General features: G+C 48.5%; 1 protein-coding gene across 1 annotated transcript; it reads left to right on the top strand.

Annotated features, from left to right (window-relative positions):
• The first annotated feature begins 235 nt into the window (after window positions 1–235).
• On the top strand, window positions 236–3858 carry LOC139356607 (putative uncharacterized protein encoded by LINC00303). Its single transcript, XM_071070809.1, is given in 5 exon segments — window positions 236–350; window positions 740–850; window positions 1069–1136; window positions 1138–1199; window positions 3239–3858. Coding segments are annotated over 5 exon segments (459 nt in total). The 5' UTR covers window positions 236–346; the 3' UTR covers window positions 3453–3858.
• Window positions 3859–11494: the final 7636 nt, after the last annotated feature.

The raw sequence follows: 11494 nt of genomic DNA, 5'->3' as shown, positions 1-11494 counted from the left end.
TGTGACCTGTCAGGGAGGGGCAGCTGCCAGAGGCCCCTAAGGAGGGAGAATGAGTAAACAGCCCAGCCACCGTCCCCAGTCCCCCTGTTCCACTTGGGTGCAGGCAGTTCAGCTTCAGAAAGCTGGGGGTGGGGCAGGTGGGTGACACATGCTCCTCTGGGAGTGGGATAAATAATCTTCAGCTGCAACAATAAAGATCAATTATGACCTAATCGCTCAGCCCGATTCCAAAAGCCCAAGGGGTGGACCTCGCCCTTCCTCTCCCTCCAGGTTTAATTATCTGAAGAGTCTTGGACTTTTATTTCTTGTTTTTTTGTTTGTTTGCTTGTTTGTTTGCACCTGGTTGATGTGTAAGTCTTAGATTTTGGGAGACCCAAAAGAGAAAGAAGATCTGTAAATAATTAAGCCAGGGGATGGCCTTCAGCACAGGAGTGTGTGTGGGCATGGGGTGGGGGTAGAGGATGTGGCAGGTTCCCCCTTGGTGCATCTGTGTGGGTTGGGTATGGGGTGAGGGCAGAGAACCAGAGCAGAGGAGAGAAGGCAGCTGAAACAGACAAGTGCTTCAGGGACAGGAATAAAATGTAGTGAGACCCGAGAGACCTTATTCCCTGACCAGTAAGGCAAGGAACATGGGGATCTCTTGTACCCAGAATTCTCCACAGTGCTCATGGCACATTTATTACAGGTGTTGTATTTTTAAATATTTATTTATTTATTATTTATTATTTTTGGGATGGAGTCTCGCTTTGTTGCCCAGGCTGGAGTGCCATGATCTCGGCTCACTGCAACCTCCACCTCCCAGGTTCAAGCGATTCCTCTACCTCAGACTCCAGAGTAGCTGGGACTACAGGTGAGTGCCACCACGCCTGGCTAATTTTTGTATTTTTAGTAGAGATGGGGTTTCACCATATTGGCCAGGCTGGTCTCGAACTCGTGACCTTGTGAGCCACTGGCCTTGGCCTGCCAAAGTGCTGGGATTATAGCCAGCACATCTGCCCTAAATATTTATTTATAAATATGTAATAGAAATATAAATATTTAATATTTATAATGTTCCAAATATTACAGGTGGTGGCAATATCCTTGAAGAGACTAAAAGAACTCAGAGCAGCACTGAACAAGCCAGCAGAGCCGTCACACTCACCCCTACAGTCTCCACAGACAAAGTCCATGAAAGCATTGGCCATTGGCTTTCACTGGCGTGGATGTGTCACCAGTGGGGTAGAGTTGTTCCTGTCTCTGACACTATTAGTTCATTCTCACACTGCTATTAAAACAAACAAACAAACAAAAAACTTAAGACTGGGTGATTTATGAAGAAGAGAGGTTTAATTGGCTCATGATTCTGCAGGCTATACAGGAAGCATCACGGCTTCTGCTTCTGGGGAGGCCTCAGAGGCTTCCAATCATGGCGGAAGCCCAAGTGGGCACAAGGAGCTCCACGTGGCCGCAGCAGGAGGAAGAGAGACAGCAGGTAGGTGCCACACACTTTCAAACAACCAGATCTCAAGAGAACTTACTATGGTGATGACAGTACCAGGGGATGGTGTTAAACCATGAGAAACCACTCCCATGACCCAATCGCCACCCACCAGGCCCCACCTCCAGCACTGGGGATTACATTTCAATGAGATTTGAGCAGGGACACACATCCAGATCATATCAGACACCATCCTTGGCCAAGTTCGGCCTGTTCAACAATGCCTCTTGCCTCTACCCAATAGCAAGTGGTGCCCACTGTGTGTCATCTCACACAACTTGCCCATGTCCACCTTCTGGACAAAAGAAATCGCTGAAATATATGTGTATCCACAGCAGTGACAAAGATCAATTTGACACAATGATCGAAATCTATAAAGGATTCATGCATGGCACACAGGTTAAAAACTCCTGCTCAGTTTGACTGGGCCCACTGGTTTTCCTTAAAGGAGTTTCGTGGTCGCAATTCATTTGTCTGGGATGTCTTCCCTGGTCTTTGTCTTCAGATAGAGGTAGCTAGAAAGTCCCTAATGGGATTTCCACATCTCCTCCACCACTTTTGCCTCTACATTCCTAAGCAACCGCTTTAGAATCATGGCCTGTTACAGCCTGAAAGAATAGTAGAGGTGATAGAATCCATTTCACAGATGAGGAAACTGAGGCATGGGGCAGGGAAGTGGCCTTCTGTCTTCTAGTTCAGTGCTCTTTTCTTACCCAAAACTGGCTCTCCTGACTCCCATTTGCTTTCTTTCTTTCTTCTTTTCTTTTTTCTTTTTTTTTTTTTTTTTTTGAGATGGTGTTTCACTCTTGTTGCCCAGGCTGGCGTGCAATGGTGCAATCTCAGCTCACTGCAACCTCTGTCTCCCGGGTTGAAGAGATTCTCCTGCCTCAGCCTTCCAAGTAGCTGGAATTACAGGCGTCCACCACCATGCCCAGCTAATTGTTTTTATTTTTAGTAGAAATGGAGTTTCACCATGTTGGCCAAGCTGGTCTCGAACTCCTGACCTCAGGTGATCCACCAGCCTCAGCCTCCCAAAGTGCTGGAATTACAGGCATGAGCCACTGTGCCCAGCCCATTTGCTTTCTAAATTATTTTCCCCCATTGGTTTTTGCTAGTTAGCTATATCTTTATTAGTGATAGTTTTACATTTTCTCCCATATCACATGGGTTTTTAAGACAATGATGGAGGCTCACCCTGGATTAAACTCTATCCCCAGGCAGCCCACAGGGAAGACAGAACACAGGTTGCCTGTGAGCCTGAGGCCCATCCCCCACCCTAGCGTTGAGGCTGCACTATGTTTTAAAATTACCTGAGTATATTTATATATTAGTGTTCTTTTCTATTTTAAAAATGCTTTCCCATTGTGCTTGGCTCACTGGGGCAGTGCTGTTCTCCTGGTTGCGCCGATAGGCTTTTCAATCAAAAACAAGAAGAAAAAAAAAACAAAAAACCCACATTTCTATTTCTTTATATATCTCTGCTTTTTCTGGAAAATACATATTTGTTGAATTGAATTGGGAAAATTTTTGAGAGAAATGTTTTTGTACCTTGTGTGTTCTGCTGTTATTGTTGTTAAATAAGTGCTTTCAGTGACAGGCCTTTCGTTCTGGAAAGGGGGTTTTTGTGTTTGGGAGGGGAGATATTCTCCATCCAGGGGGCTATGTTAGGCGTTTTGGAGTGGGAGTCACTGCCTGCAAGCCAGCGATGGCCACTGCCTTCTCATCTTTCTCTCTTCTCTCTTTCTTCTCTCCCACCAGGTTTCTGCTCCAAATTCACACACTCCCTCCTATCACCAAAGCCACCTGCCACCGCTGGCCTCCTGCATGCTGTGGGAGGAGAGCAGGGCAGACGACGTTGCCTCCCCTGACTCCAGTGGCGCGGGTTTGTGAGTCCATGGGGCGCAGATGTCCAGGGAACCATCTGACGCAGCGTGAGGGCAAGGTGATGCAGTGGCATCCCCCCTTGAGATGAGAGAAAGCTGTTCTGGGCTTCCAGTGATTGGCAGCTGAGGTCATTCCTTTGCCCACACCCCCACCCCAAGGCTGCTCCAGTGCCCCAAGTTCACCTCAAGGATCACTGCATAGCAGAAGTGAGTTTTACTTAGGTTGAGACACTCACATATAGGGAATGCAGAATAAATCCCATCCCTTCCTCAGCCAGCAGGGGCAAGGCCCCGAGAAGGAAGACATCGCGTGGGGACAGACCAACCTCAGGGGCCTCTCACAGGGCCCTCCCCATCATCACTCACCTCTCTATTCAGCAAACACTCAATGAGACAACCGTGGACCCTAGGGATGCAACGGTGAAGGAGACGCAGCCCTTCAACACCTGGCAGGGCAGAGACACTTCAACAGCCATTGCCAGCCCCAGTGAACAGTGTGATGGTAGGGAAACCCAGCATGCGACGCCCGCACTCAGCAGGGACAGCTGACAGGTGGCTGACCTTTTTTTCTTTCTTTCTTTTCTTTCTTTCTTTCTTTTTTTTTTTTAGACGGAGTCTTGCTCGGTCACCTCTGTCACCCAGGCTGGAGTACAAGGGCACGATCTCAGCTCACTGCAATCTCTGCCTCCCAGATTCAAGCGATTCTCCTGCCTCAACCTCCCGAGTAGCTGGGATTACAGGCATGCATCACCACGCCTGGCTAATTTCTGTATTTTTAGTAGAGATGGGTTTTCACCGTGTTGGTCAGGCTGGTCTCAAGCTCCTGACCTCGTGATCCGCTGGCCTCGGCCTTCCAAACTGCTGGGATTACAGGCATGAGCCACCATGCCCGGCCAGCTGACCTTTCTTTTTTTTTTTTTTTTTTTTTTTGAGACGGAGTCTCGCTCTGTCGCCCAGGCTGGAGTGCAGTGGCCAGATCTCAGCTCACTGCAAGCTCCGACTCCCGGGTTCAGGCCATTCTCCTCCCTCAGCCTCCCGAGTAGCTGGGACCACAGGCGCCCGCCACCACGCCTGGCTAATATTTTGTATTTTTTTAGTAGAGACGGGGTTTCACCATGTTAGCCAGGATGATCTTGATCTCCTGACCTCGTGATCCGCCCATCTCAGCCTCCCAAAGTGCTGGGATTACAGGCTTGAGCCACCGCGCCCGGCCAGCTGACCTTTCTTAAAAGATGTGTAGGTCTTGTTGGGTGCAGTGGCTCACACCTGTAATCCCAACAGTTTTTGGTAGGCTGAGGTGGGCAGATCGCTTGAGCCCAGGAGTTTGAGACCAGCCTTGGCAACATGATGAAACCCTGTACCTACAAAAAATACAAAAATTAGCCAGGCATGGTGGTGCAAACATGTGGTCCCAGCTACTAGGGAGGCTGATGTGGGAGGATTGCTTGAGACTGGCAGGTCAAGGCTGTAGTGAACTGTGGTCGTACCACTGCACTCCAGCCTGGGCAACAGAGCAAGACCCTGTCTCCAAAAAAAAAAAAAAGATATGTAGGTCTCAATCATCTCAACAACTGAAGAAGAGAAGCAGAAAAGGCATTCTAGGAGAAGGAACAATGTGTGAGACAGAATGACCGAAAAGCAACTTCAAGCTTCAAGTCCTGCAGAGTATGACAGGAAGCATGGGTGGCTGGGAAGCAAAGGCAGAAAATGAGAGCCACTGGGCTCATCTATTTATGCCAAGCACTGCTCTGTGTGCTGAGGGCACCATGCTGAGCAAGAGGTGCTCCCTGCTCTCATAGAGCCTCCGTTCCAGTGGGGAAGACGGTAAAAACCAACCTAATAGAGTCATAAATGCCGTGCAGAAGATGACTGCGGAGGTGGGGGCACGGCAGCTGGAAGAATCTTTCTTTCTTTCTTTCTTTCTTTCTTTCTTTCTTTCTTTCTTTCTTTCTTTCTTTCTTTCTTTCTTTCTTTCTTTCTTTCTTTCTTTTTTGAGATGGAGTCTCACTCTGTCACCTAGGCTGGAGTGCAGTGGCATGATCTCAGATCACTGCAAGCTCTGCCTCCCGGATTCACGCCATTCTCCTGCCTCAGCCTCCTGCTCAGTCCCTGTAGCTGGGACTACAGGCACCTGCCACCACACCCAGCTAATTTTTTGCATTTTTTAGTAGAGATGGGGTTTTACTGTGTTAGTCAGGATTGTCTCGATCTCCTGACCATGTGATTCACCCTCCTAGACCTACCAAAATGCTGGCATTACAGGCGTGAGCCACCGCGCCCGGCCTGCAGCTGGAAGAATCTTTCTAGGGAGAGTTGAGTGATAAGAAAGAGTCGGCCATGTGAAAATCGGGCATCCCAGGCGTAGGACACAGCTATCAAAAAGGTGCCAAGTGACACAGATGTTTAAGAATTTTTTTTTTTTAAATGGAGACCGAGTCTCACTCTGTCACCCAGGCTTGAGTACAGTGGTGCTATCTCAGCTTACTGCAACCTCCACCTCCTGGGTTCAAGCAATTCTCCTGCCTCAGCCTCCCGAGTAGCTGGAATTACAGGTGCACACCATCATGCAGCTAATTTTTGTATTTTTAGTAGAGACGGGGTTTCACCATGCTGGCCAGGCTGGTCTTGAACACTTGACCTCAAGTGATCCACCTACCTCGGCCTCCCAAAGTGCTGGGATTACAGGTGTAAGCCACCATGCCTGTCCTGTTTAAGGACATTTTTATAGGGGAACTGCTTTAAAAGACCACCCCTCTGCCAAACTCCCACCTCTCTAGTCCCTTGAAAGAGTTACTGCTGCATAACAAATTACCCCAAAACTTAGTAACATATGCATGGTGGCAACATAGTGAGACCCTATCTCAACTAAAAGTGCAAAAATTAGCTGGGCATGGTGGCACACACCTGTAGTCCTAGTTACTCAGGATGTTGAGGCACAAGAATCGCTTGAACCTGGAAGGTTGAGGTTGTGGTGAGCTGAGATTGTGCCACTGCACTGCAGCCTGGGCGACAAAGCGAGACCCTGTCTCAAAAAAAAAAGAAAGAGAGAGAGAGAGAGAAGAAAGAAAGAAAGAAAGAAAGAAAGAAAGAAAGAAAGAAAGAAAGAAAGAAAGAAAGAAAGAGAGAGAGAGAGGGAAGGAGGGAGGGAGGGAGGGAGAGAGGGAGGGAGAGAGAGAGAGAAAGGAAGGAAGGAAAGAAGGAAGGAAACAAAAAAGGAAAAGGGCATTGCAGATGTGACTAAATTAATAAATCTTGCATTAGCAGGTGTGTGCAATGTCATTACAAGACTTTTTTTTTTTTTTTTTAGACAGAGGCTGGCTCTGTCACCCAGGCCAGAGTGCAGTGGCGCAATCTCAGCTCACTGCAACCTCCACCTCTCAGGTTCAAGCAATTCTCCTGCCTCAGCCTCCCAAGTAGCTGGGATTACAGGTGCCTGCCACCACACCCAGCTAATTTTTGTATTTTTAGTAGAAACGGGGTTTTGCTGTTTTGGTCAGGCTGGTTTTGAGCTCCTGACCTGAGGTGATCCACCTGCCTGAGCCTCCCAAAGTGCCGGGATTGCAGACGTGAGCCACTGTGCCCAGCCCAGCTTCTTGTGGAAGGCTAAGAGCATCAGAGAAAGAGATGTGTTGATGGGTGCAGAGGCTGGAGTGATGCGATTGCTGTCTTTGCAGATGGAAGGAGGCCACCAGCCAAGAAATGCTGGCAGTGCCTGGAAGCTGGAAAGGCAAGGAAATGGATTTTCCCCTGGAGCCTCCAGGGGAATAATAGCACAGCCTCTACGTTGATTTTCACCCAGTCAGACACATTTTAGATTTCTGACCTACAGAATTGTAAGATAAATCTATGATCTTATAAATCACTAGGTTTGCGGTAATTTGTTAGAGCAGCAACAGGAAATTATTATGAGGATATTGGTGCCATTAAGGTATGCAGGGGAAGAAGCAGATTTGGGGACAGAAAACACTTATGTTTTAGACATGATAAGTTTATGGAGCCCAGGTGCAGTTGTGCAATAGCTGAGTATCCGAGGCTGGAACTCAGGAGGAAAGTCTGGCTGGCGGAGGATACTCGGGGACTATCAGGGTTTTAGCAGAAATGGAAACCATAAAAATGAATGAAGGATGAGACTGAGCAGAGATGGAGGATGGCAGAGGAGCCCTTGAAGGAGAGAGAGAACAATTATCCCAGATTAACTACTTCATCTCCTAACAAAGGCAGTAAAGTGATAGCATAGTGAAGACTTTAGTTTCATTCTGCTGATTCTCTGGGGCCTGTTTTTTATTTTCTAGGCTGCCTGGATCCCCAGAGTTTGTCTGGGAAGCCTCTTGAGATGGGATTATGTGCTCCTAGGATCCCAGGAGGAGGAATGGGGCAACAGCAGACACACCTATGCCTCTGCAGCAGCCGAACCGTCGTCCTGGGAGTGAGCCCCAGTGTGGCTCAAGGCACATGTGCCTCCAGAGCAGAGTCTGGGATGCTCAGGGGACAGAGAGGCAGAGGGACTATCAGGGTGAAGCTGTCTTTTTCACTTCTTTGGCGCTCAGCCCAGGGCCTGGATTTATCCGGCACAAAATGAACAATGCAGGGCCCTTCATCTGGGGAAAGGTTAACAGGGGCGCCCAAGCAGAGCTAGGAGGTCCAGGTCCTCCAGTGGCAGGAGGGAGGGAGCTCCTTTCCCGTTACTTTCTTTCCTAGATAGAGGATCTTGGTGACTCATCTCCCAGTTCAACTGTAAAGGCTAAGGGGCTCCTTGAAGTTTCCTTCCCTATGAAAATGTCCATAGCAAGTTTGTCACGTAGGAATGTTGTTCAATGATGGGAAGCAGAAAAGCCAACGAGTAGGAGATGAAATCAGTTGAGGTTTTTTTTGTTTTTTTTTTTTAATAGCAAGAAGTCTGGATATTGTCAGTAGCTGGCATTGGTTTAGGACACAATAATATTGGGAATGATGTCCTGTATTTTTCTTGGCCTTTTTCTCAGAGTCACAATGTGGATGCCATGGCTCAAGGTATCACACCCCTATTCAAGGCAGGATATAGGAGGAAGGGATGGTGCCAGATACATCTGTGCCGTTTATTAAAAAGCAAGCTTCTCCAAAACCCAAGCAGGTTTCTGCCTATTTCTCACTGCCAGGACACTGTCAAATGTTCCCTACAACCACAGAAAATGAAAAAAGAAGATATTCATTTCTCCAGCCTCTGGAGTAGAGACTGGTAAGGGAAAGGAGGATCAGAATGGGTGTGGGGTAAGCCAGTCTATAGTTAGATAAATGCTTGTTGACCCAAATTGCTTCCCCTTGAAAGAGACAGGTTATGCCATGTGAAGGCATCCGGGGTATAAAGGATCTCTCACCCATGTCAGAGGACCACTCACCCACCACACCCGGGCAGCCCCTGATAATCTATCCAGGCACCTGCTGCCATGGACTATGGCCCACTAACATCTCTCTCTCTCTCTCTCTTTCTCTTTCTCTCTGGGAGGTTTGTCTCACAGAGAGCCACATCACTGAGGAAGCAGAAGGAAAAGAGAAAGTCTGTCTTAACTTCCAAGTAATAAAATTCAGGGCTGTTTTCTGTGGCCAAAGTGAACTGTTCAATTAACTCAGAGAGGAAATGTCATATCAGTTATGTGGGATAGTGACTAGCTCTCATCTTTCGACCAGCTGTCTGGACTTGAAGAGCCAGCTGGCACCCAGGTCCCAGGTATGTGGGGGCCTCCTTCCAGCCAGCTTTCCTCCTCTCCCTCTCCCCTCATTTCTGCTGCTTCTTCCACCTGGTTCCACCTGATCTCCACATCTGTTTACCCTTAGCTTGGGCTGCCCCCCATCCGTCCTCTCTCACCTGCAGATGGAGTATCTCTGAAGCTGACTGTGCATCCGACACCTCCCTCCCTCCCTGCCCCTCCTTAGACTCTCTACCCCGTGGCAGTGGGCTGGCAGGAAGACCCACCTTCCTAACCACAGGCCCCTGCCGGGCACACATACAGTACTGGGATTCCCTGGAGCAATGCGTTGCTGTTAGAGTTGGTGGGAGGGTCAGGATCCGGGAGAAATCCTGAGGGACTTGCAGGCATGACTCACACTTGGAGTTTGGTGGGTATCTGCCCACATGAACATGAAGACAGGCACCTGCCCACCGTCAAGCATGCCTGGGGTCTCCTGCCTGAGTGGGCAGGTTTGTGCTTCTGCAAGACTGCAGGGAGCTCATTGGCATGTCCTTCATAGGGGCAGCAGCCTGCCTATGGGGGTTCCACAGCAGGAGTCCATAGCAGGAGCCTCGCCTAGCAAGGATGTTGCATCTCCTGGTGATTAACAGACAAGAGTCATTCCCATTGACCCTGAATCCCAATAGCCCAGGAATGGGGTGGGGTGCTAAACAAGGGTAGGCAGATACAGGAACAATTTCCGAAAATCTAGGTTAGCCCCGCTGCTGTGTTGGTGAAGGCTGGCGAGGGTGCAGGCAAAGGGAAAAGGGACCCTTTCCTAAACTCTTGGTAGAAATATAAATTGCGGCTTAGGCATTTTTGAAAGACAATTTGGCCTTACCTATCAATTTTTATTTTTATTTTTTTTTGAGAAAAGATCTCACCCTGTGGTCCAGGCCAGAGTGCAATGTTGCAATTGCGCCGTAGCGCAATCATGACTCACTGCAACCTCCACCTCCTGGGCTCAAGTGATCTTCCCACCTCAGACTCCCAAGTAGCTGGGACTACAGGTGCACATCGCCATGCCTGGCTAACTTCTTGTATTTTTGTGTGTGTGTGTAAAGACAGGGTCTCACCATGTTGCCTAGGCTGGTGTTGAACTCCTGAGCTCAAGCAATCCACCTGCCTCAGCCTCCCAAAGTGCTGAGATTACAGGTGTGAGCTACCGTGCCCAGCCACCTATCAAATTTTATTTTATTTTTTGAGTCGGTGTCTCACTCTGTTGCCCAGGCTGGAGTGCAGTGGTGTGATCTCGGCTTACTACAACCTCCACCTCCCAGGTTCAAGTGATTCTCCTGCTTCAGCCTCCCAAGTAGCTGGGACTACAGGCATGCAACATCACGCTTGGCTAATTTTTGTATTTTTAGTAGAGATGGGGTTTCACCATGTTGGTGAAGCTGGTCTCAAACTCCTGACCTCACGTGATGCACCTGCCTCAGCCTCCCAAAGTGCTGGGATTATAGACATGAAGCACTGTGCCCGGGCACCTATCAAATTTTAAATGGGCAAGTGTATATCTAGGCTGCAGATTTAGTTTCACACATGTATTATCTTAGCAAGGTTTCTTCCAAGGATTTTAACTTTCTAATTATAAAAATAGTAAAAGGGTGGCCAGGCGCAGTGGCTCACACCTGTAATCCCAGCACTTTGGGAGGCCGAGGCCAGTGGATCACGAGGTCAGGAGATCGAGACCATCCTGGCTAATACGGTGAAACTCCGTCTTTACTAAAAATACAAAAAAATTAGCCGGGCGTGACGCCGTGCGCCTGTAGTCCCAGTTGCTGGGGAGACTGAGGCAGGAGAATGGCATGAACCTGGGAGGTGGAGCTTGCAGTGAGCCGAGATTGCGCCACTGCACTCCAGCCTGGATGACAGATCAGGACTCCGTCTCAAAAAAAAAAAAAAAAAAGGAGGGGGTTACCAACACTTTCCTGTACTTCAAATGTGTGTAGGTAAATATATTATCATCACCCTGGGGACAACTCTGGCCTCGGGGCTCCCGAATTCCACTGGTAGAGGTTTTTACGAGTCAGCAGGGTCAATAGGGACATGAGGTGCCTGGTAAGGGAATTTGGGGGCCATCAGAGAAGGCAGAGCATCCGGCTTTATTTGCTTGGGGGCAAGGTCTGCCTCATGGCTCTCCCCAGAGGCCTAGACTCCCAGCATCCAGTTTATTAAGGTGAAAAAATAGAAAACAGGAAGAGAAAAAATAATATAGCAGACAATAAAAGAGACATAGTAAATTAAAAGAAATAAAAAAGATTATTAAAACGATATAAAAGACAGTATGCAACTAAATGATTAAATGAACTAAAAATAGCCCCTGACTCAGCCTGAGGCTCTCCAAGGCTGGTCAACTCTGGAGGTTGGCCAGGCACAACCACAGGTTCCCCCCAATCCCGCAGTCTGCACTGCAGCCACCGGGA

The sequence above is a fragment of the Macaca nemestrina genome, chromosome 1 (genome assembly GCF_043159975.1).
Source record: "Macaca nemestrina isolate mMacNem1 chromosome 1, mMacNem.hap1, whole genome shotgun sequence".
In the NCBI taxonomy this organism is placed as follows: Eukaryota; Metazoa; Chordata; class Mammalia; order Primates; family Cercopithecidae; genus Macaca; species Macaca nemestrina.
This window is presented reverse-complemented; position numbering and strand designations above follow the sequence as displayed.